Source organism: Acinonyx jubatus, chromosome E3 (genome assembly GCF_027475565.1).
Source record: "Acinonyx jubatus isolate Ajub_Pintada_27869175 chromosome E3, VMU_Ajub_asm_v1.0, whole genome shotgun sequence".
Lineage (NCBI taxonomy): Eukaryota > Metazoa > Chordata > Mammalia > Carnivora > Felidae > Acinonyx > Acinonyx jubatus.
The window spans coordinates 8,328,059-8,347,683 of NC_069398.1; the positions used below are offsets into that span (position 1 = coordinate 8,328,059).

General features: G+C 50.7%; 1 protein-coding gene across 4 annotated transcripts in view; it reads right to left on the reverse strand.

Moving 5' to 3' along the window:
• The window catches only part of MYH11 (myosin heavy chain 11), a 122,181-nt gene that overhangs the window by 28,708 nt on the left and 73,848 nt on the right, over positions 1 to 19,625 (reverse strand). For all 4 annotated transcript variants that reach the window (XM_027043175.2, XM_053213668.1, XM_027043178.2 and 1 more), the window contains 10 exons: positions 13,296 to 13,391; positions 11,246 to 11,364; positions 10,292 to 10,444; positions 9,711 to 9,884; positions 7,833 to 8,006; positions 5,886 to 6,000; positions 3,286 to 3,479; positions 1,858 to 1,979; positions 1,680 to 1,749; positions 1,354 to 1,514 (listed from right to left, as the gene is read on the reverse strand). In XM_027043175.2, the coding sequence (XP_026898976.2) occupies positions 1,354 to 1,514; positions 1,680 to 1,749; positions 1,858 to 1,979; positions 3,286 to 3,479; positions 5,886 to 6,000; positions 7,833 to 8,006; positions 9,711 to 9,884; positions 10,292 to 10,444; positions 11,246 to 11,364; positions 13,296 to 13,391 (1,378 nt within the window). The remainder of the gene's footprint in view (positions 1 to 1,353; positions 1,515 to 1,679; positions 1,750 to 1,857; positions 1,980 to 3,285; positions 3,480 to 5,885; positions 6,001 to 7,832; positions 8,007 to 9,710; positions 9,885 to 10,291; positions 10,445 to 11,245; positions 11,365 to 13,295; positions 13,392 to 19,625) is intronic.

The window sequence follows — 19,625 nt, forward strand, 5'->3', positions numbered from 1 at the left end:
GAGTGGGCCAGGGGCAGAGAGAGAGGGGCAGAGAGGATCAAAGTAGGCTCTGCATTAACAGCAGAGAGCCTGATGTGGGGCTCGAACCCACGAACAGTGAGGTCATGACCTGAGCCCAAGTCGGATGCTCAACCGACTGAGACGCCCAGGCACCCCTCTCCCACTCAGATTCTTCAGGAAGCTCTGAGCATCAGCACACGCACGTTGTCTGGGCACAGACCATTTAACTAATCTGGAGGCCAGAGCCTTGCTCCTTCATGGGCCAGGAAAACCCCAGCTCACAAAATAGCCTGGACTCGGGACGGTGGTCCAAACTACACCAAGGAAGGACATTCCTACACATCTCCAACCGTCCCGTGTCTTCCCCAAAGCTGAGTGTCTGACAAACCTCTTCTCTCCTTTGGGTGCATTTTAGAAATCTCAACTCTGACACCGAACCAGCGCTCTTCCTGTTTAAGGGCTGCTGGGTCTGCGAAACCACAGCACAGAGAGCTCCTTCCTCTTTCCCCTGCTCGGCCGCCATCTTGAAACACGGGTGAACTCTCTACTCAGTGAGGCTGGGAGGAGCAGCATCAGAGAATTTCGTTATGAAATGCAACAACGGAGGTCTGTCCCTGGGCTGCAAGCTCCCCACTTCTGGCCTTGCCTGTCTTGGATCCACGTGGCAATGAAGCAGCCCAACACTATCAGGGCTCTGCCGATAAGAGCGTGGTCTGTACCTCGTGGTAACACACGCCCTGGATAGAGAGCCAGTCTGCCAGCCCTGTTGTCGTCCTCTTTGGGATGTGAGTTTCCTTGAGGAACCTCAGCCCTCACGCAGACCCCAGGCTTCACAATCGTCCAAGACTCTGCCTTATGAACCCCTTTCGGACATGGGGCTACGGATGCAGCCCGACACTCTTTCCTCACATTCTTTACCACATTCTCACACTCCTCACACGATACCCAGGCCCTGCTCTCAGCCCTCTCCATGCCACACTTCATGGACTCCTCACTGACAACCCCATGGGGCAGGTGGGAGTATCCTCATTCTCCAGTGGAGAGACCTGAGCCTCAGAGAGAGAGGAAGAGAGTAACTTGTCCAAGGTTCACCAGCAAGTAAGTGGGGAGCCACGTCTAGAACTCCAAGGCCACAATCTTACCCCCTTCCCCGCCTGCCGTTGTGACTAGTGCGTGTCTCTAAAGCGGCACCATTTCTGTCTCTGCCACCAAAAGCAGCCAGTCAGTCACGGATGCCTCTGGAACTACACCGTCTCGTAGAAGCAGGGAAGCAGGACACGAGGCCCGAGAGCCTCTGGGAGTGTGTGCGTCTGGGCTGTTTGCCAGGAGGCGATACAGCATGGGGGTCCTTACTTTCTGGCCAGGTAGCCACGACACATGGCCTGGAAAGCCATGATGACGTCGGTGATCTTCAAGTCTCGTTCCTCTTCCAGATGGGCCAGGACCCCCGTTCGGAAGAAGATTTTGCTCTGCCCGATTCTGTACAAGTTGGGGTCGAGTTCCAGGGCTTTGATCTGGAGGAGGAAAGGGGGACAGGTGTTCCCATTCTCGGCTGGGACACGGGGCCTACGTGAGGCATGTTAAGGAGGGTCCCGCCCCCCACGAGCTCCTGGCGACGCCACCAGGGGCCGGGAGGTTTGCCGTCGGACTTCTGGGGAGGGGCTGGGGGCAGGGCTCACCATGAGAATGCAGGCCTGCTTCCCGTCCATGAAGCCTTTGGGAATGGCGTTGGCAGCCAGGATCTCGTAGCTGGAGACACAGGGCGGGTGTCACTGACCCAACGCCTCCCCTCCCCCTGGCCTGGCTCACACGGCCCCTGCACCCCCACCCCACCCCGTGCCTGCCCGGCGGGCTCACCGCTGGCGAAACTCCTGGAAGACGATCCTGTTGGGGAAGCCCTGACGGCAGATGCGGATGCCTTCCAACACCCCGTTGCACCGCAGCTGCTCCAGCACCAGAAAGGCGTCCAGCTTGCCCGACTGCGAGGGCAGAGAGGCCAGTGGACCCCTGGGGCCGGGACTCCGGGAGCAGCGAGCCCCGAATCTCAGGCCTGGGGTCCCACCTCATCAGGCCCACAAGAGGTCTCTCTGGTTCTTGGTGACACCAGCATCATGTGGCTGGACACTGCGGCTTCCTCCTCTTCACCTCTCCTTCCTCAGTTCTACAGCAGCGACCTCCCAAAGAACTCCCAACGGACCCGCTTCTCTCCACTGCCATCCGCTCACCCCAGAGCACCCCGCCTGCTTCCCACTGTTGTCTTGCCTCCCCCCTGCAACCTCTCATACCCCTTCTCTAACGTCAGTCGGATCATGACATACCCCTGCTTTCAAAAGCCCCCAGTGGCATCCTCTGGAAGGAAGGCCAAGCTCGGGTCAACCCACAAGGGTTGCAAGTGATTCAGCCCTGTCTCTCCCCAATCCCGGCCTCACACCATCACATGTCAGCATGAAACAACGACCTACCTAGTGTTTCCCTACCTAGACCCTTCGTTTCTCAACTCACATCTTTGCTTCTGCTGGTCCCTCTACCTAGGATGCCTGCCCCACCTCACCAAGGGGATCCCTCCTCCTTCCGGAGGCAGGTTTCTCCGAGCCCTGAGGCTGGAGTGGAAGCCCAGCTACACGTTGTTCTCATAATTTACCATGTTACACTGTGATAGCAGCTCATTTGTCTCTCTCTCCCACTGGATCTCCCATAACATCAGCACCACTGGCACCCGGGGCTGGACTGGTCTCTGCTTTTCCATCCGTGAGGGCTGCCCGGTGCACCACAGGGTGTTTAACAGCATCCCTCCCTGGCTTCTATGCACTGGATGCAAACAGCAGCTCCCTCCCAGTTATGACAACCAACAGTGTCTTCAGACATGGCCAAACGTCCCCTGGGGGACACGACTGCCCCAGCCGAGCACCCCTGCGCTAGATCACGATGCGAACCTGCAGGCAGGGACTGCAGTTCATCCAGCACCGTATCCCCAGCATCTGACACAGGTGCAGCTCAGTAAATATTGACTGGAATAACGAACGCGTGAGGGACCTGATGCCCTGGCCAGCAACTCCAGGGCTGAAAGCCCCTTCTGTTCCCTTGCTTTCCTTTGTCTCCAGGATGCGGAATGGGTACCAAATTCAGACAACCTGCCTCCCATGTCAGACGGAGCCCTTGGGGTATGGAGGGAAGCTTTTTTCCTGCCCCTTTACCCGGGTCTGCTTCTCCCTTTCCCAAAGCTGCCGGACGCTAGCCCCAGGGAGGACCTTCTGACCACCCAAGGAGCTGGGCAGGGGGCCTCACCCTCTTCTCGTGGTTGGGGATGATGCAGCGCACAAAGTTGGGTGTGGTGTTGCGCAACGTGGTCATCAGCTTCCCCAGCTGCTCTTTGTACAGCTGCCCCACCGTGCGGAACATGCCCTTCTTGGTCTTGGAGGCGCTGGGCAGTGAGCTCTCGGTCATCTTGGCCATCTGGTCCAGGCCCACAATGCGGTCCACTGTGGGGCACATTAATGTTGGTGTCAGCCTCTGGCCCACCAAGGAGCCCTCAACCCCCCACAACAGGCCAGAAGACCAGAGTGTGGAGACCCCAAGTCCTCTGCTCCCTCCTGGGGAGCACCACCCCCTTCTTTCCTTTGCTAGCCAACACCTTTCCTCTGGCAATAGGTAAAGGGAGGTGTGCAGAGGATTGCTTTCTGTGTATTGTCTAGTTGGGAAATCCTGAAAGCCCCTGAAAGCCCAAATTCTCTCTGATGTTGTCACAGAGACCCGGGAATAAATCCTGCTCATGCCATGGCCTTGGCCTGGTGCCATGTTGTGCCTCAGTTTCTCCTTCTACAAAATGGGGGTCGTAACAGCATCTACTTTACAGGGCAGGAGTAAGTGAATAAGGCATGGAGAGCATTTACCCCTCCTGCCTGCCTTCAGTCCTTCATCTACCAACAAATGTTTTTTGAGAGCCTATTATGTGCCAGGCCCCGTGGATATAGCCGTGAACAAAGACCCTGTGTCTCTACACACACACACCCCAGCCCATACTCTACACATATTCTAATGGAAAGAGAAGGATAAATGTTATGTATACAAGCAATATTCTAAGTGGTGAGGCATGCTTAGAAAGATAAAGCAGCATAAAGGGGGAAAGAGAGTGATTGGCGTGATCTCTCTGATAAGTTATTTGAGCAAAGGCCTGAGAGAAGTGAGTGAGTGATCCGGTAAATATCCATAAAAATAATATTCTGGGCAGAAGATGTAGTAAGTATTCCAAGGTAGGAATCTGGCACATTTACAAATGCTCAACAAAGAATATGTGGTGGTGTTATTGCAACCACCAGAAGGTTCTTTTTCTTTCAGAAGGAGAGACTTCACCAGCCCAGTGGGTCCCACGCATGCCAAGCTCAAACCACTGGCATTGCTATGAATTTCCCTTAAAGCGCTGCTCTTGCTGCACCGCATGAATTTTGCTAAGTTGTGCTTTCATTTTTATTTAGTTCAAAGCATTTTTAAATCTCTCTTGATAAATAACACACAACAAGAAATTTCTTCTCTGAGTCACCTGTTACTTAGAAGTGTCTTGTCTAATCTCCATGGATACAGGGATTTTCCAGCTACCTTTCTCTTACTGATTTCTGGTTTGAGTCTATGGTGGTCTAAGAGCAGACACCTTATGCTTTCTATTCTTTCAGATTCATTAAGGTGTGTTTTATGGCCCCGAATGTGGTCTATCTTGGTGACCATTCCATGTAAGCTTGAGAAGAATGTGTATTCGTCCATTGTTGGATGAAGCCGTCTATAGAAGACAGTTATATTCAGTTGGTTGATGGTGGTTCAGTTCAACTCCACTGGCATTAAGATGCCCCATTTCTGTTCCTTGTACTCAGGCTCCATGTAATCAAGTCTTGTCTCCTGCAAGACTTTGGGCTCCTTGAGAGAAGGACCTTGCTGGGTTGGTCAGGAATCCCAGGGGGAGATGCCATTACCCCATCCCAGGGCCTGGTACATGGTGAGCATTCAGGAGACATTTGGCACAGCAGACCCCCAAGTGCAGAATTCTCTACCACACCAAAATCAAGGGTGGCCGGTCCTATAAGCCCAACACCCACAGGCTCTGTGCCAAGGTCAGAATTTGCTGTGGGCACCAAGGTCCAGGAACAAAAGCAGAAAAGCCCACTGCCCCTAACAGTCATCACAGCAGCTGGCATGTACTAAGCCTTTCCTATGGGTGTGGCAGGTGCTCAGCCCTTCACATGGATTATCTCTTCACTGGTTCTCAGAGGCAACCAAAGTGTGGTGCCCAGAGCATCAGCAGTAGAACCTAGGAATGTGTTAGAAATGCAAATTCCCAGGCCCCACCTAGACTTGCTGAGTCAGAACCTCCCGGGGTATGGCCCAGCAGTCTGAGTTTTGACACGTCACCCTGGAGGTCCTAATACATGCTCAAGCTTGAGCCTCTGGTCTAATTCTACCCTCACAATAATCCTAGGAGAGCTGGGAACTATTGTCATCTTCCCGGTTTTACTAAAGAGGACGCTAAAGCTTAGTGATGTCAAGAGACTTGTCCAAGATCACACAGCTAGTGCAGGGCCGAGACAAGACTGTCTTTGTGGCTCCAGATGGGAACTCGCCATGACCCCTGCACTACCGTTTCCTCTATTACAGCCTGTGCCTTGATTTAAGACCTTCCCCCTGGGGTCCAGGTGTGGGATTGAGGGGTCAGGGGTCACCACTCAGGAAGTGGCTCAATGTGTCAACAAGTCATCCCCGACACCCGCCCACACTGCCCTCTCCCCACCCCACACAGGCCCACCCATCCTGGGAGGAGGCGTGGGAACAGGCCAGGGGTAACTGCAAGGAGGTAGAGGACTTGGCATCCAGTCCTCCAGCGCCAGTAGGCAGGGCCTCACCGTCCTTCCACAGGTCAGCCACAAACTTGTCCGAGGAGGCATTGAGGAGGGAAGTCACATTGTCATTCAGCGGGTCCATGTTCTTGGTCAGCCAGGCACTGGCATTGTAGTCCACCTGCCAAGGATCCCACCACTGGTCAGGTGTTTCTGCTTCAGTTACAAACTAAGGGCAGGGCCCACGGCCTCCTGTTTCCCTCCCAGATCCTCCCAGGTCAGAGCGGAAATGGCATTAGAGCCGCCATGATGGGAATCCGCAAACACCAATGGAGAGACTGATAGATCAGTATGTTAAAGGGCCCTGAGCATGGTGGGGCATCAGCCAACAGTAGCCATTGCCGAGCTATCCTTGCCTTCTCTTAGCAAGTTTCTGGCACCCTCCTTTCTCCAGAGCCCGGAAGGACGGCTGTGACCTCCTAAAGGTGTAGGGCTTTGGGGGATGGCAAACACTCTCCCTCACACCCAAAGATCTTCTCTCATGTGGAGAAGACCGGGCAACAATTAAATCACGTTTGAGGATCTCATTTCCCATCTGTGATGAATGTAGTTTGGGTAACTTGGAGATTCTGATATACGGATATAAAGAAGAAGGATACGTAGAGCTTCTTAAATTCCTAACTTGAACACTGACAGTGGCCAAACTCTTGATGCTATTATTGTGACTATGAAATGGAAAGAACTTGGAAAATAACTCTGGTGGGTGATTACGGGATGTGGGTTATGATGATGACAGCCAGGCCTGATGGGAGAGGGAACTAAAAACTATCACTTGGAAAGTAGGGAAAAGAAAAGTGTTACTCTAGGTGCTTAAGGGAACGTACACTCCCTTGAATATAAGGTAGGAGTTGGCAAGCGTTTTTGGTACAAGGCCCAGATAGTAAATGTTTTCAGTTTTGTAGGCCACAACTTCTTTGTCACATACTGTCACAAGCCATCAAAGACATTATGTAAATTAATGGACGTGGCTGTGTGCCAGTAAGACTTTATTTACAAAAACGGGCTGTGGGCCAGATTTGGCACATGGGCCGTGGTTTGCCAACCCCTGGTATAGGGCATTGCCTGTTTGTATGCGGCAGTTGGGGGGCGGGTAGGGGAGAGAGAATAAAATACTCAGATTCTGCAAGCCAGACTAAGCTGTGTCTTTTCTACACTATCCAGGACCCTCAGGAGCCATGGGCGAAGGTCCTATATATTTACAGCTATCAAAGGATGATCATCATTATGAAGAAGGAGGAGGAAGAGAGAAGTAGGGAGGGAGGGAGAGGAGGAGAAAGAGGCAGAGGGGAAGTGGAGGAAGAAGGAGAAGGAGGAGAAGGAGAAGGAGGAGGAGGAGGAGGAGGAGGAGGAGGAGGAGAAAAACGAGAAGAAGAAGGAGAAGGAGGAGGAGGGGAAGAAGAAAAAGGAGGAAGAGGAGGAAGAGGAGGAGGAGGGGAAGGAGGAGGAAGAAGAGGAGGAAGAGGAGGAGGAGGGGGAGGAGGGGGAGGAGGGGGAGGAGGAGGAAGAAGAGGAGGAAGAGGAGGAGCAGGGGGAGGAGGGGGAGGAAAACAACCATCATCTATTTCCCTGGACAGCACAGGCATGTGATAGGAAACTCAAGGCTGTGATAAGGGAGCCTTTTGTTGGAAGGGTGTGAAGGTGTGTTTATTGGCCATCCCATCCCAGTTGGCCCTTCCTGTTGGGTTTAAGTTGTAGCGGGAAGGATTCAGAGTCTACGCAAGAAAGAATTACCTGGCTACCTTGGTTGGAATAGGTTACAGAGGTTAGAATAGATATACAATTATGTCTTAGGACATATACCTCTTACAGACACTCAGACAAATCATACATAGGACTCGCTTGGATTGATTTACACCAGATGCCTTTGGGCTCTGCCATTCCCTAACTACTCCCACTCTGACGCCCCGCCTGGTCCCCGGGGACAGGGAGAGCCCTGGGGCCCATGGCTGGTACCTTCCCGGCATAGTGGATGATGGAGAACTCTGTTTTGTCCTTGAGCTGCTTGGGCTTCTGAAACTTGGGGTGGTTGCCCTGCTCCGTGCACAGCTTCTCCACGAAGGACTTGTCTGTGGCTTTGGGGAACCAGCACTCCTCGTCCAGCAGGGCCAGCACACCCGGAGGGTTGTTCTGTGGAAAGCACGGAGGGTGGGCTCACAGCTAGGGTGCTCAAGCCTCGGGCTTGCCAGAAAGAGCTGGCCACCGAAACGCACCGTAGGCAGCCCCTACCTCTGTGACCGTATCTGCCTACAAAGTCGGATTTATGCCTCCCACACCTACAAGTCTATCCTCAGATGGCCCTGTGGCCGATGGACCCACACTGAGGACAGAAGGGCAGGCGCCAACAGAACGTGTGCAATTCTGCCCCCTCGTGGACAGTACACGCGGAACAGCACAAAGATCTCAGGCTTGAATTTGATGCTTTGCATATAAATTCACTTCAGGGTTCTTCTCTGTGGCCCAGACAGGCCAGGAGCACAGCCAAATTCACACCTGCCATTCACTTTGCTAGAAATGGTCTTCACTTAGCTAGAGAAGTATTTCTTTTCTTTTTAATGTAAGCTCTACACCCAACATGGGGCTTGAACTCATGACCCCCGAGATCAAGAGTCACATGCTCCACCGACCCAGCCAGCCAGGCACCCTGAGAACTATTTCTTCACTGCTCTGTCCAAAGCAGGCCTCCTTAAATCATTCTCCGCAGAGGACTTATCAGAGAAGTTTTAGTGGCTTTCTTTGTCTGTCTTGTTTCTTGGTCTGCTCCTTTAGGAAGGGCAGGGACTATGTCCATCTTGTTCATGGTTACATGTCCGGCCCCTAAGAGAGGGCCCGGCACAGAATAGGTGCTCAGTAAATAGTCATTCAACAGTGACTTAGTGTGCACCTACTGTGGCCATGGTTCTAGGAGTTGGGGATCCATCAGTGAGAAAAACAAAGACCCCTGCCTTTGGGAATGAATGAGTCAGAGAGGGGGAAGACAAGGAAGGGAACAGGGAGAGGGGAGGGGAAAAGGCAGAAGGGAGGGGAGGACAGGGGAGGAGAAAGGAAGGGAGGAGAGGGGAGGGGAAGGGGAAGGGGAAGGGAAGGGAGGGGAGGGGAGGGGAGGGGAGGGGAAGGAGGGAGGGGGGGGAAGGGGAAGGGAGGGAGGTAGGGGAGGGAAGGGGGAGGCAGGGAGGGAAAGGGAAGGGAGGGAAGAAGAGGGGAAGGGAGGGAAGGGGAAGGGAGGGAAGGGAGAGAGAGGGAGGGAGGGGAGGGGAGGGAAGGGGGAGTGAAGGGGAAGGGAGGGGAGGGGAGGGGAGGGGAGGGGAAGGAGGGAGGGGAGGCAAGGGGAAGGGGAAGGGAGGGAGGGAGGGGAGGGAAGGGGGAGGCAGGGAGGGAAAGGGAAGGGAGGGAAGAAGAGGGGAAGGGAGGGAAGGGGAAGGGAGGGAAGGGAGAGAGAGGGAGGGAGGGGAGGGGAGGGAAGGGGGAGTGAAGGGGAAGGGAGGGGAGGGGAGGGGAGGGGAGGGGAAGGAGGGAGGGGAGGCAAGGGGAAGGGGAAGGGGAAGGGAGGGAGGGAGGGGAGGGAAGGGGGAGGCAGGGAGGGAAAGGGAAGGGAGGGAAGAAGAGGGGAAGGGAGGGAAGGGAGAGAGAGGGAGGGAGGGGAGGGGAGGGAAGGGGGAGTGAAGGGGAGGGCAGGGGAGAGAAATAAGAAAAGGAAATGCCTTCGCCAGCACACTGCGGGTTAAGGGAAGCGTGCTGGAGCTCGCAGGGACCCGGTGGGGAGGGGCGAAGGCAGGGTCCGCACGCGGGGCGGACGAGGCCGCGTGCGCCGGCGCGTGAGAGGCGGGCCCTCACCGGCCGCTCGATGAGCTCGATGCAGGGCTGCAGGTCGAGGCCGAAGTCGATGAAGTTCCACTCGATGCCCTCGCGCTGGTACTCCTCCTGCTCCAGGATGAACATGGTGTGGTTGAAGAGCTGCTGCAGCTTCTCGTTGGTGTAGTTGATGCACAGCTGCTCGAACGAGTTCACCTGCGCCCGTGAGAGCGGTGGGGGCGGGGCGTCCTGGTCAGGGGACACGGGGGCCAGGGGAGCTCTGCCCGGCGAGAGCCCCTTGCCTGCCACCCAGTGGCCCTTCCACACGCGCCCGTCTGCCACTTCAGGGCCCAGAGAGGGCTTGTCCCCAGAGAAGGCTGCCCAGAGTCCGTGGCGGAGGACTGAAGAGAGGTGGCAGGGATCAAGCCTCACCTGTCGCGCCCAGCCATCCCACTTCCAGAAACCAGCACGCTTCCTACACCCTTGAGGATCTAGCCTCGTCTAGACAGCCTCCCACCCGAAGTCGTCATCGGCCTGCCTTTCTCCAAAATAATGACTTCTCCGAGGGGAAGCTTGTGCCCAAAGAGCCGAGACCACGCTGTCATGATCCCACCAAGCTGTACCTCAAAGATCTCAAATCCAGCAATGTCCAGGATCCCCAGGAACGAAGCCCCTTGCCGGTGGGTCTTGTCTAGGGCTTTGTTCACGCGGCTGAGTATCCAGCGGAAAAGGCGTTCGTAGGTGGCCTTGGCTAGAGCCTCTACGGCAAAGTCTGCCTGTGGGGACAAGTGAGGGAACAGGTTCACCTCCAGTGGGCTGTCTTTTCATACGAGCCCGGCTGGCAGCTCAGATTTTTATTCCTCTTCCGCCCGTAATCAGCTCTTGAAAAATAAACATCAACAAAAAAAGAAATTGTGCCATCTCTGGAACTAGTAGGAAAGGGGCAGTAAGGAAGAGAGTGGCCAGACTTAAGGAATGACTGTGTGGAGAATGAAACACTTCCTGTCAGAGGAACCCGGAACAGGGGAGAGCCTGTTCCTTCCCAGGGGCAATTTAGAGGTAGTCAGTTCTGCCTCTAGAAAGGGTACACAGTCATTTCTAAAAATGTATCTTTAACTCCGACTTTGGATGCACAACTGAGAGAGCGGGATGAGATCATGAGTGAGGTACTCTGCTGCTCTTGTTCAGTAGTGGATCTTCAAAACCTGACATGGGACTTTGAGTATTCCAGTATTGGAGGGATGAGATATAAAGAGATGGACAGATGGATAAAAAGATAGATGGATGGATGGATGGACGAACAGATGGATGCATGGATGGGTAAATGGATGGATAAATGGAGGGATGGAGGGATGGAGGGTGGAGGGATACTTGAACGAATAAATGGATGGATGGATGGGTGGGTAGGTGGATGGATGGATGGATGGATGGATGGATGGATGGAGAGATGGAAGGAAGGAAGCATGGATGGGTGAATGAATAGATGGATGAACAGATGGATGGAAGAGTCTGCAGAAAAATATGCAAGCTCAGGAATAAATGTCACACACAAAAACCAATGGCAAATGCGTCATTACCTGCTCTTTTGTTTGAGCTTTCTGTACTACATCCCGCCCAACCTTGATACGTGGGGTCAGGATAGATCTGGTGAAATCTGTCACATTAATTCCCATGAGGTGGCAAACTTTCTGAGCAGCTAGATGGAGAAAGAAAAGCATATTAAGTGTATCACCAAAGAGAAGGCTTAGGAATGAAGGCACATCACCTGGGATACTTGTGATCTGTGTATGCAATTGGTACTTTTTGAGAAATGGAGCATGACGTAGTGAACATAGCATGAAAGGGTCCTGAAAACTGCTGTCATTGGTGACCTCATCCCCAATGTTTTGCTAAGTGACAATGATGGGGTAGGATGGGGCCATGTGATTTGGGAAAAGCTATTTAACTTCCTAGAGTCTTGCTTTTCTCAGTTCATAAAGACACAGCCATTTGGTACCTTGTTGAGTTATCAATGAGATTAAATGAGGGAAGGCACGTAAAGTGCCTGGCACATGGTCAACTACCAATAAATGTGTCCCACTATGCCAAGATATGCATTGCATCATTATGTGTGGTGGAAACTACCGGAAACTACTTAAATGTCCATTAATATGGGAGCAAACAAATGTACCACGAATACCAAACAGCAGTTAAAAGGAACGACTCTCTTTCTCAACTGGGGATAATTTTGCCCCCAGGGGACATCGGGCAATGTCTGGAGATATTTTTGATTGTCACACCAGGGGGCGCTACTGTTGAAAAACCCTGATCCAGACAAGGGTGAGCAGAGAGAAAAACAAGTTGCAGAATGCTGACTCCCAGGTGAAATCACTTATGTACATTAAAATCACACTCACAAAGCAACACTATATATGGTTTAGATACATGTGTGTGAAAAGCCTAAAATACAACTGGAAGGGGACATAGTAACATACAGCTGTGGTTGCCGGGAGACAAGGAGGTGACTGGGACGTCAACGTGGGTTACATTGTTTCATGTTAACGACCAGGCAGCATTAGAACATATTCACAAATGCCACTTCTGGATGGTGGATTCTTGTAATATTCATGTATTTCTTCTCTTAAAACTCGTCCTCAAAAGAAAATCATCATCCACCATTACTGTTTGCTCAACACGAAGGCTACTCTTGTCTGATGGCTTGCCTATGCGTGGTGGACGATCCGCGGTGTGGTTTTAGGATTTTTTTCCCTGTCTTTGCAAGGGGTGTGTTTTTGTTTTTTGTTTTGTTTTTTTGGTTTTGTTTGTTTAGTTTTTTTTTTTTTTTTTTTTGGTTTGTCTTTCCCTGAAGTTGTCTCCTGGGTGGGAGGAGACCTTTAACTCGCCATATTTCGGAGTGTGCGACACCAGAAACCACTGGCAGGGCCTGTGGAGGGTAAGCTCCGGGGAGCTTCAAAAACAACGCAGTATATAGTCTGTGTGGGGCCTGTTCAGACAACAGGTAGACAAGCCAGGAACTTGCTATCCATTTGGCTCAGCCACCAACAAGCACAGGGGATAGATAACCAAGCAACCTTTCCATAACACAAAACAGTGCAGGTATTAGCAGGTAGGGCTGGCATATTGAGAAAAAAACAAACAAACCAGGATGCCTAGTTAAGCCTTTATTTCAGAGAAACAACCAACATTTATAATAAAAAATGTTGGTTGTGCATCTGAAACTTGAATTTAACTGGGTATCTTCTATTTTATCTGGCAACTCTGCGGAGAAACTTGGGGTCTGTGTCCCCCACGTGAGGAATGGGGCTGTTCCTGTCTAGTTTGCCAATGAATCCCAGGGCCTGGCGTATGGTGCAGGCCCAAAAATATTTGCTTAACAAAATTAACAAACAGGGGGTTATAGAACTGATGGTCCCTAAGGATCCTGTGTGATCTAAAACTATTAGCTTTCCTCGCCCACACTCTGAGTCAAGAACTTCCCACTGTAGGATCTTCAGCAGTAAAAAGTCTTGGATAGAAGTCAGCGAAAATAACTTAGTTTAGCTGTTGTTAATAACCGTATCCAAAAAACAACCAAACGCTCCTTCCCATCACAGACGTTGTTAGTTATTGGGACAAGGCAGCAAGCACCTGTGTTATCCGGCATTGATGCTTGGTCTGTGTTTCTTTCCTTCTTGAAGACAATATTTCCAAGCTGCAGGACGGACGACACCACCTTCAGTATGGCTAGATGAGGACAGAAGAGAAGATAAAGCATAGACCTCAACACCGAGGGGCCGTGGAGGTTTAGAATCTACGAGTTATTGGGGACCTTAGAGTCAGCCTACATCTTTCTCAAAAGAAGACTCAGTTCTGAGCTCCTAAGTCTAGGAAAGAGGCAAACTAATCTAATACCATGCTAACAGGGTAGAAAACCTGGCTGGGGGTAGCAGAATATGTTCCGATGCTTGCTGACAATCTTGTGCTCAAAGGAACACCGTGAAGCAGGGGCTGGCACACTACAGCCGATGGACCAACTCTGGCCCACTGCTTGTTGTTGTCAATAAAGTTTTATTGGAACACAGCCATAATGATTCATTTACGTATTGTCAATAGCTGTTGGCTGCTCCAAGGGCAGAGCTGAACAGTTGCAACAGAGATCAAATGGCCCACAAATGCTAAAGTATTTACTTATGCGACCCTTTACAGAAAATGTTTGTCAATCCCCACTATACAGCAAGAAGAATGAATGAGTAACCACCATAAACAACAAAACTGCTGTATCTCACAGATGCTGAACAAAAGATGCCAAAGGCAAACAATAAAGTAACTATGTAAGTCCACTTACAGAAAGTTCAAGAACAGGAAAAACTATGGCGTTAGAAGTCAGGATGATGGTTATCCTTCATTGGTGGAATCTACTAGAAGGGCTATGGGGAAGCTTTGGGGCTCTGTTGGTGTTCTCTTAGTTAAAATGATTACTAGCAGCACAGGTGTATTCAGTCCGTAAAGGTTAATTAAACTGTGCACCTATGATATACATGATTTTCTAAATGTAAATTGTATGTACTAAAAGTTATTTAAAAACCAACAAAACAAAGCAACAATCCCCGTGCTTCTCAATGTAGTCTGGCTAAGTATACAAGATGCTCATGCGAGGATTGAGAAGGGGGAAATTTTTTCCCACTTGAACAGCCAGGTGTCTCCAGACAAAATAATGTGTCCCCAGACCCTTGGAGCCCTTCTGACTCTGTACTCAACCCATGTTACTATTAAAATGGCGCCTATGGGGGGATGGGAGGGAGGGGAGGGTGGGTGATGGGTATTAAGGAGGGCACCTTTTGGGATGAACACTGGGTGTTGTATGGAAACCAATTTGACAATAAATTTCATATATTGAAAAAAAATAAAAAATAAATTAAAAAAATAAATAGAAAAAAAAATAAAAAATAAAGTGGCGCCCATGTCTGAAATCCCCTCAAGACCATGAGTGACTGGCGAATGGGGGGCTGTCCTATCATCTCTGCATTCTCAAAGCCTACTTAAGGGTCCAGATACACATGGGGAGACAGGGAAGATGCATGGGGGGGGGTGCAGGATGGAAGGAAGGATGGAAAATGGAGTAAACAATGGATAAATAAATCAATGGATGGATCAATACACTGATGGGTTGATCAATGGATTGACAAGTGGATGGACTAAATGATGAGCAGATGGATGGATGGATGGAAAGAGAGATGACTAATTAATACAAACATTAAAAAAAACATACTAAACGGGCTTCGTAAACTATTAGGTGCTATGCTAATAGTTTTTTTCAATGTTTATGTATTTGAGAGAGAGAAAGAGTGGGGGAGGGGCACAGAGAGAGGGGAGAGAGAATCCCACGCAGGCTCCACACTGCCAGCAGAAAGCCCCATGCAGGGCTTGATCTCACAAAATACAAGACCACGACCTGAGCCAAAATCAAGAGTAGGAGGCTTACCCGACTGAGCCACCGGGGCGCCCCGCTATACTAATAGTTTCTGAACTCGAAGTTTAAACTAAGAATTGCTGAAGTGACTCCAGAGCCCAGGGAAGCTGTCTAACTCAGGGTTCTCAACCTTGGCACTACTGAAACTGGGGGCCAGATAAATCACTGGTGGGGCTGCTCTGTGCGTGTCTGTAGGATGTTCAGCAGCACGCCTGGTCTCCCACCACTAGGTGTCAGTAGCGTTCCCTCTTCTGAGTTCTGAGACCAAAAAACGCCCCCTAGGAGGCCAACCTCGGCAGATTAAGAACCACTGGTCTAAATGAATAAAGCAAACTGAGGGGGACTGTGGGGACGCATGGGAGCCACAACCCCACCTGAAGGGGTACAGCTGGACTCCAGTCATGCAGCAAGTCCAGTGCTGCTCCCAGGCCGATGTATCCAAAGCGGATGGAAACCCAGATTCTTAATGTGAAACCTACTTATGTTTAAATGCTGGGAGCCAACTTACAACAACTTTGAAGCCTGTGTAGGTCGATCCCTCCCTGTGGGCTCAGGCCCCATCGCGCTGCTTTTTCTGGTACCAATAATGGGATCACAGAAATGGAAGAATGGCCACCATACTCAGGCCACAGGAACTGAACCATCCCGAAGAGTACCAGTGGGCAGCAAAGTGGCTGGAAGGGGCTACACCAAACGCAAGGGCGGCGAGGGCTGGCGGTCTGGGGCAGTGAGTGAAACCAGGCACTCTGGAGTTAGAAAACCCCAGCTGCATCGTGCTGAGCCTCAGTTTCCCCGTCTGCAAACTGGAGCATGTGCTTCAAGAAGTTTCTGTCCAGACGGTGGAGGCAAGCAAGGAGCCTGGCCCAGTGGTTACTGAACAGCCACCTACAGTGGCTTGTACCCCAGAAGATATGTCCAGCCGGAAGCTGGGAACGTGAACTTCCACAGAAAGAAGAACCCTGCAGAGGTAACTAAGTCAAGGATCTCAGGTGAGATCATTTTGGATGAACCTGGTGGGCCCCAAATCCAATGACAGGTGTCCTGGTAGCAGAAGAGGAGAGGACATGCCCAGTTGGAAGCAGGCACGGGGTGGGTTTTCTTTGATGGCCTCCGGAAGGAGCGAGCTGTGCCAACACTGTGACTTTGGGCTTGTGGCCTCCAGAGCCGTGAGAAAATCAATTTCTGTTGTTTGAAGCCACCAGGTCTGTGGTTATTTGTTCGAGTAGCCACAGCGAACGGACTTACCGCCGTTATTTACGGAAGAATAAGAAAGAGGGTTTTCTAACACGAGGCCTAAGCACTGCCAAGGGTACCCAGAACGGATGATTCTAGGTGACGGGCAAAACTTTCCAAAAGTTTGGATCCTTAGGCATTTATTCTAACTTACTAGAAATAGTAAGGACATACAATTAGTGATTGTACAGAAATTGTTGTTTCGGACAAAGTTCAAGCAGTATAGGGCTACAGAAATCTACACTGTGCACAATAATTGTCAGCCAACGATAATATGGCTGGGACCTGGAAGTGGAGTCACTTACAAATGAGGACATCTGGGAAATGGATCTAGACAGTCCCTGGGAGGGTCTGTCTGGGTGCCGGAGCTAGCTGCCCGGGGGTTCGTATCCTGGCCCTAGTCTTACTGGCTGTGTGACCTCAAGTCAGGTATCAGCCTCTCTGGGCCCCTGTTTCACCATTTGAAGGCCCATCAAAACATCCACCTCCTAGGATCGTCATGTGGAGTAAATGCAAAGCGCCTCAACGCGGTCAGTACCCAAGAAACATCAGTTGCTGGGATGTTATGATGGTTCCAGTCCTCTACTGCTGCTAACTCTCTGTGTGGCCTAGGCAAGTACTTGTCCCTCACAAGAGCTCCAGGAACCAGAGGGGGTGGTTCCTGGGGCCCCACGAAGCTCCAGGGCTTGCACTGACTCCCCCCCACCCGCCCAGCCCCATTCTCCTTCAGCTTCTCGGTGGGGCATTGGGAGCAGCTCTGGCGTTCTAACTGGGGCTGCTGTGCATTTTTCTAATCATTCATTTACTTCTCTTTCCTGCAGTTTACTAGGAAATGATTTCACAAATGCAAAATCAGCTTTCCTTGGGGCACCTGGGTGGCTCAGTCGGTCAAGCGTCCAAACTTCTGCTCAGGTCATAATCTCATGGCGCGTAAGTTCAAGCCCCGCATCGGACTCTGTGCTGACAGCTCAGAGCCTGGAGCCTGCTTCCGATCCTGTGTCTGCCCCTCCCCCGCTCATGCTCGCTCTTGAAAATAAATAAAAACATTAAAAAAAAATCAACTTCCCTTGCCATAAATAGATGGCAACTATAAAAATAAATACAGGAAAGGGAATAATATTATCAAATTCCAGCAAGATGCCAGGCCTGGAGTCTGCTCTCCGGGGTGAAAGGGGACATTAGCCAGTACCAGAGAGGGGCTGAGGACTTAGTGGGTGCCGATCTGCTACTCTCTTCCTTGAAAGTCATCAGGAGAGCTGAAAGGATCAGAGAAAGCAAAACATCCTGCAGTGGGATTCCATATAACTAGTAATGCCACGAGTCCACGTTTCAGAATACACCGGGCTCCTTCTAGCCTCAATTCCCATACCTTGGTTCTGACAGTGATTTTTGGAAGGGTTTAGAGGACAAAAACCACATCCCCACAGACAAAAACAGAGCACAGAGGACCACACAGTGGGGCTTGGGAGTCCCTGAGGCCCCAGAGGGAGTCCTAGCTCTTCCAGCTGTGTGTCCTTGGGCAAGTTCCTCCACTTCTCTGTGCCTCAGTTTCCTCATCTGCACACTGGGGATCACAGTGGCCACATCGTCGGGTTCTTTCAATACTAAATAATGGGGGCACCTGGGTGGCTCAGTCGGTTAAGCATCCGACTTTGGCTCAGGTCATGACCTCATGGGTTGTGAGTTTGAGCCCCGTGTCGGGCTCTGGGCTGATAGCTCAGAGCCTGGAGCCTGTTTCGGATTCTGTGTCTCCCTCTCTCTGCCCCTCCCCTGTTCACACTCCGTCTCTGTCTCTCTCAAAAATAAATAAACATTAAAATTAAAAAAAAAACTAAATAATGCATATAAAGCACTTCTACTGCTGTGTCACCTGACATCTTCACTTTAAATGTATTAGAACCATTTCCATATGAGTCAATACTGTTCTAAAACAGTTTAGAAGACCCTATCGATTTCTTTCTTAAGGCCCAATGATAATTGAGTAAATCTTCACTGGTCAAAGTTTTAGTTTGTTCGTTTCATTTTTTTTTTATTATTTAAAACTGGACACCTTGGTACCTTTTTTTGAAAAGAGGCTTTCGCAAATGTCTGGCATACAGCAAGTATTTAATCGTTAGCTGTTCATGTGTGTAGTTTTTTTTTTTTTTTTCCAAAGCCAAGATCAGAAGTAAAAAGGACTCGTGTCCCAAATAAAATGAATCATTCTGGGAGAGCCCATGCCATTCAGGAAGGGATGCTGTTAATATTGGGCTCTGATGTGGGGCTCTGGCCAAAATCCATAACCACCACCCATTTGTCAACTGACCCACGAAGTCTTTTTTCTGGGCCCCCAGTTACCTCCAGGGAAGCTGTCCCTCCCTCTATGCTGCATCGCAGCAACCCTAGCACTATTCTGGGGCTCCAAAGGGGTGTGGGCGTGGGAAGGAAGAAACATTTTCCACAACCATGTCCTGGTGTTCCCAAAAGAGATTAACCTTGAACACTGGGGCACGTCTAACCCAGAAGGCAAAGAATTTCTTAAAGCCCAGTGTGGAAACCAAGATTATCTCTCTAGGCTTTCTTGATCTCAGAACGAAATGTGTTTCTTGGTCACGGGCTGGTGACATTGATCGGTACTGGCCTATCACCAGAACTGCCTTTCCAGGAAGAGAACAAGTAAACCCGCTGCCTCAGATATGCCCCCCACTCCCCGCCTATCCTCTGCCCATGTGTTCTTGATGAGACCAACAACCTCTCTGTTTCCAGCTCCAAAATGGAGTAGAGACCATAACATAAGCCTCTCAGAGTTTTCCATAACCCCGATCATTGTGAATAACTCAGGAATATGCACCTAAGAGATATCAGCCTACTCCATTCAGGGACTCAGGCAGGGATTCCAATCTGTTCTTTCCTGCTGGACATAAACCCAAGGGATGTAAGGGCTGGCGCTACAGCAGCCATTCTGTCCCCAAGAAACTGCAGCCTACCTAAAGACAATACTGCTGAGAGACCAGGTTCCAGAGACACTCTTTGAGCCCATCGAACTCCTTGTACCTGAAACCCATATCCCTGAACTTTCCAGCTCTGTGAGATCATTTTCCTTTTCGCTTAAGCCAATTTGGGTCATTTGTAACTGAAAAAACCCTAACATATGAAGCCACTTTTCTAAAACACCAATAAGCTACCTTAAGGTAATGTTCACTTTCCTTCTTCTTCTTTTTTTTTTTTTTTGAGGGTGTCTGGCGGGCGGGGGTGGGGAGGGGCAGAGCAGAATTCAGCAAGCAGAAATCTGTCCT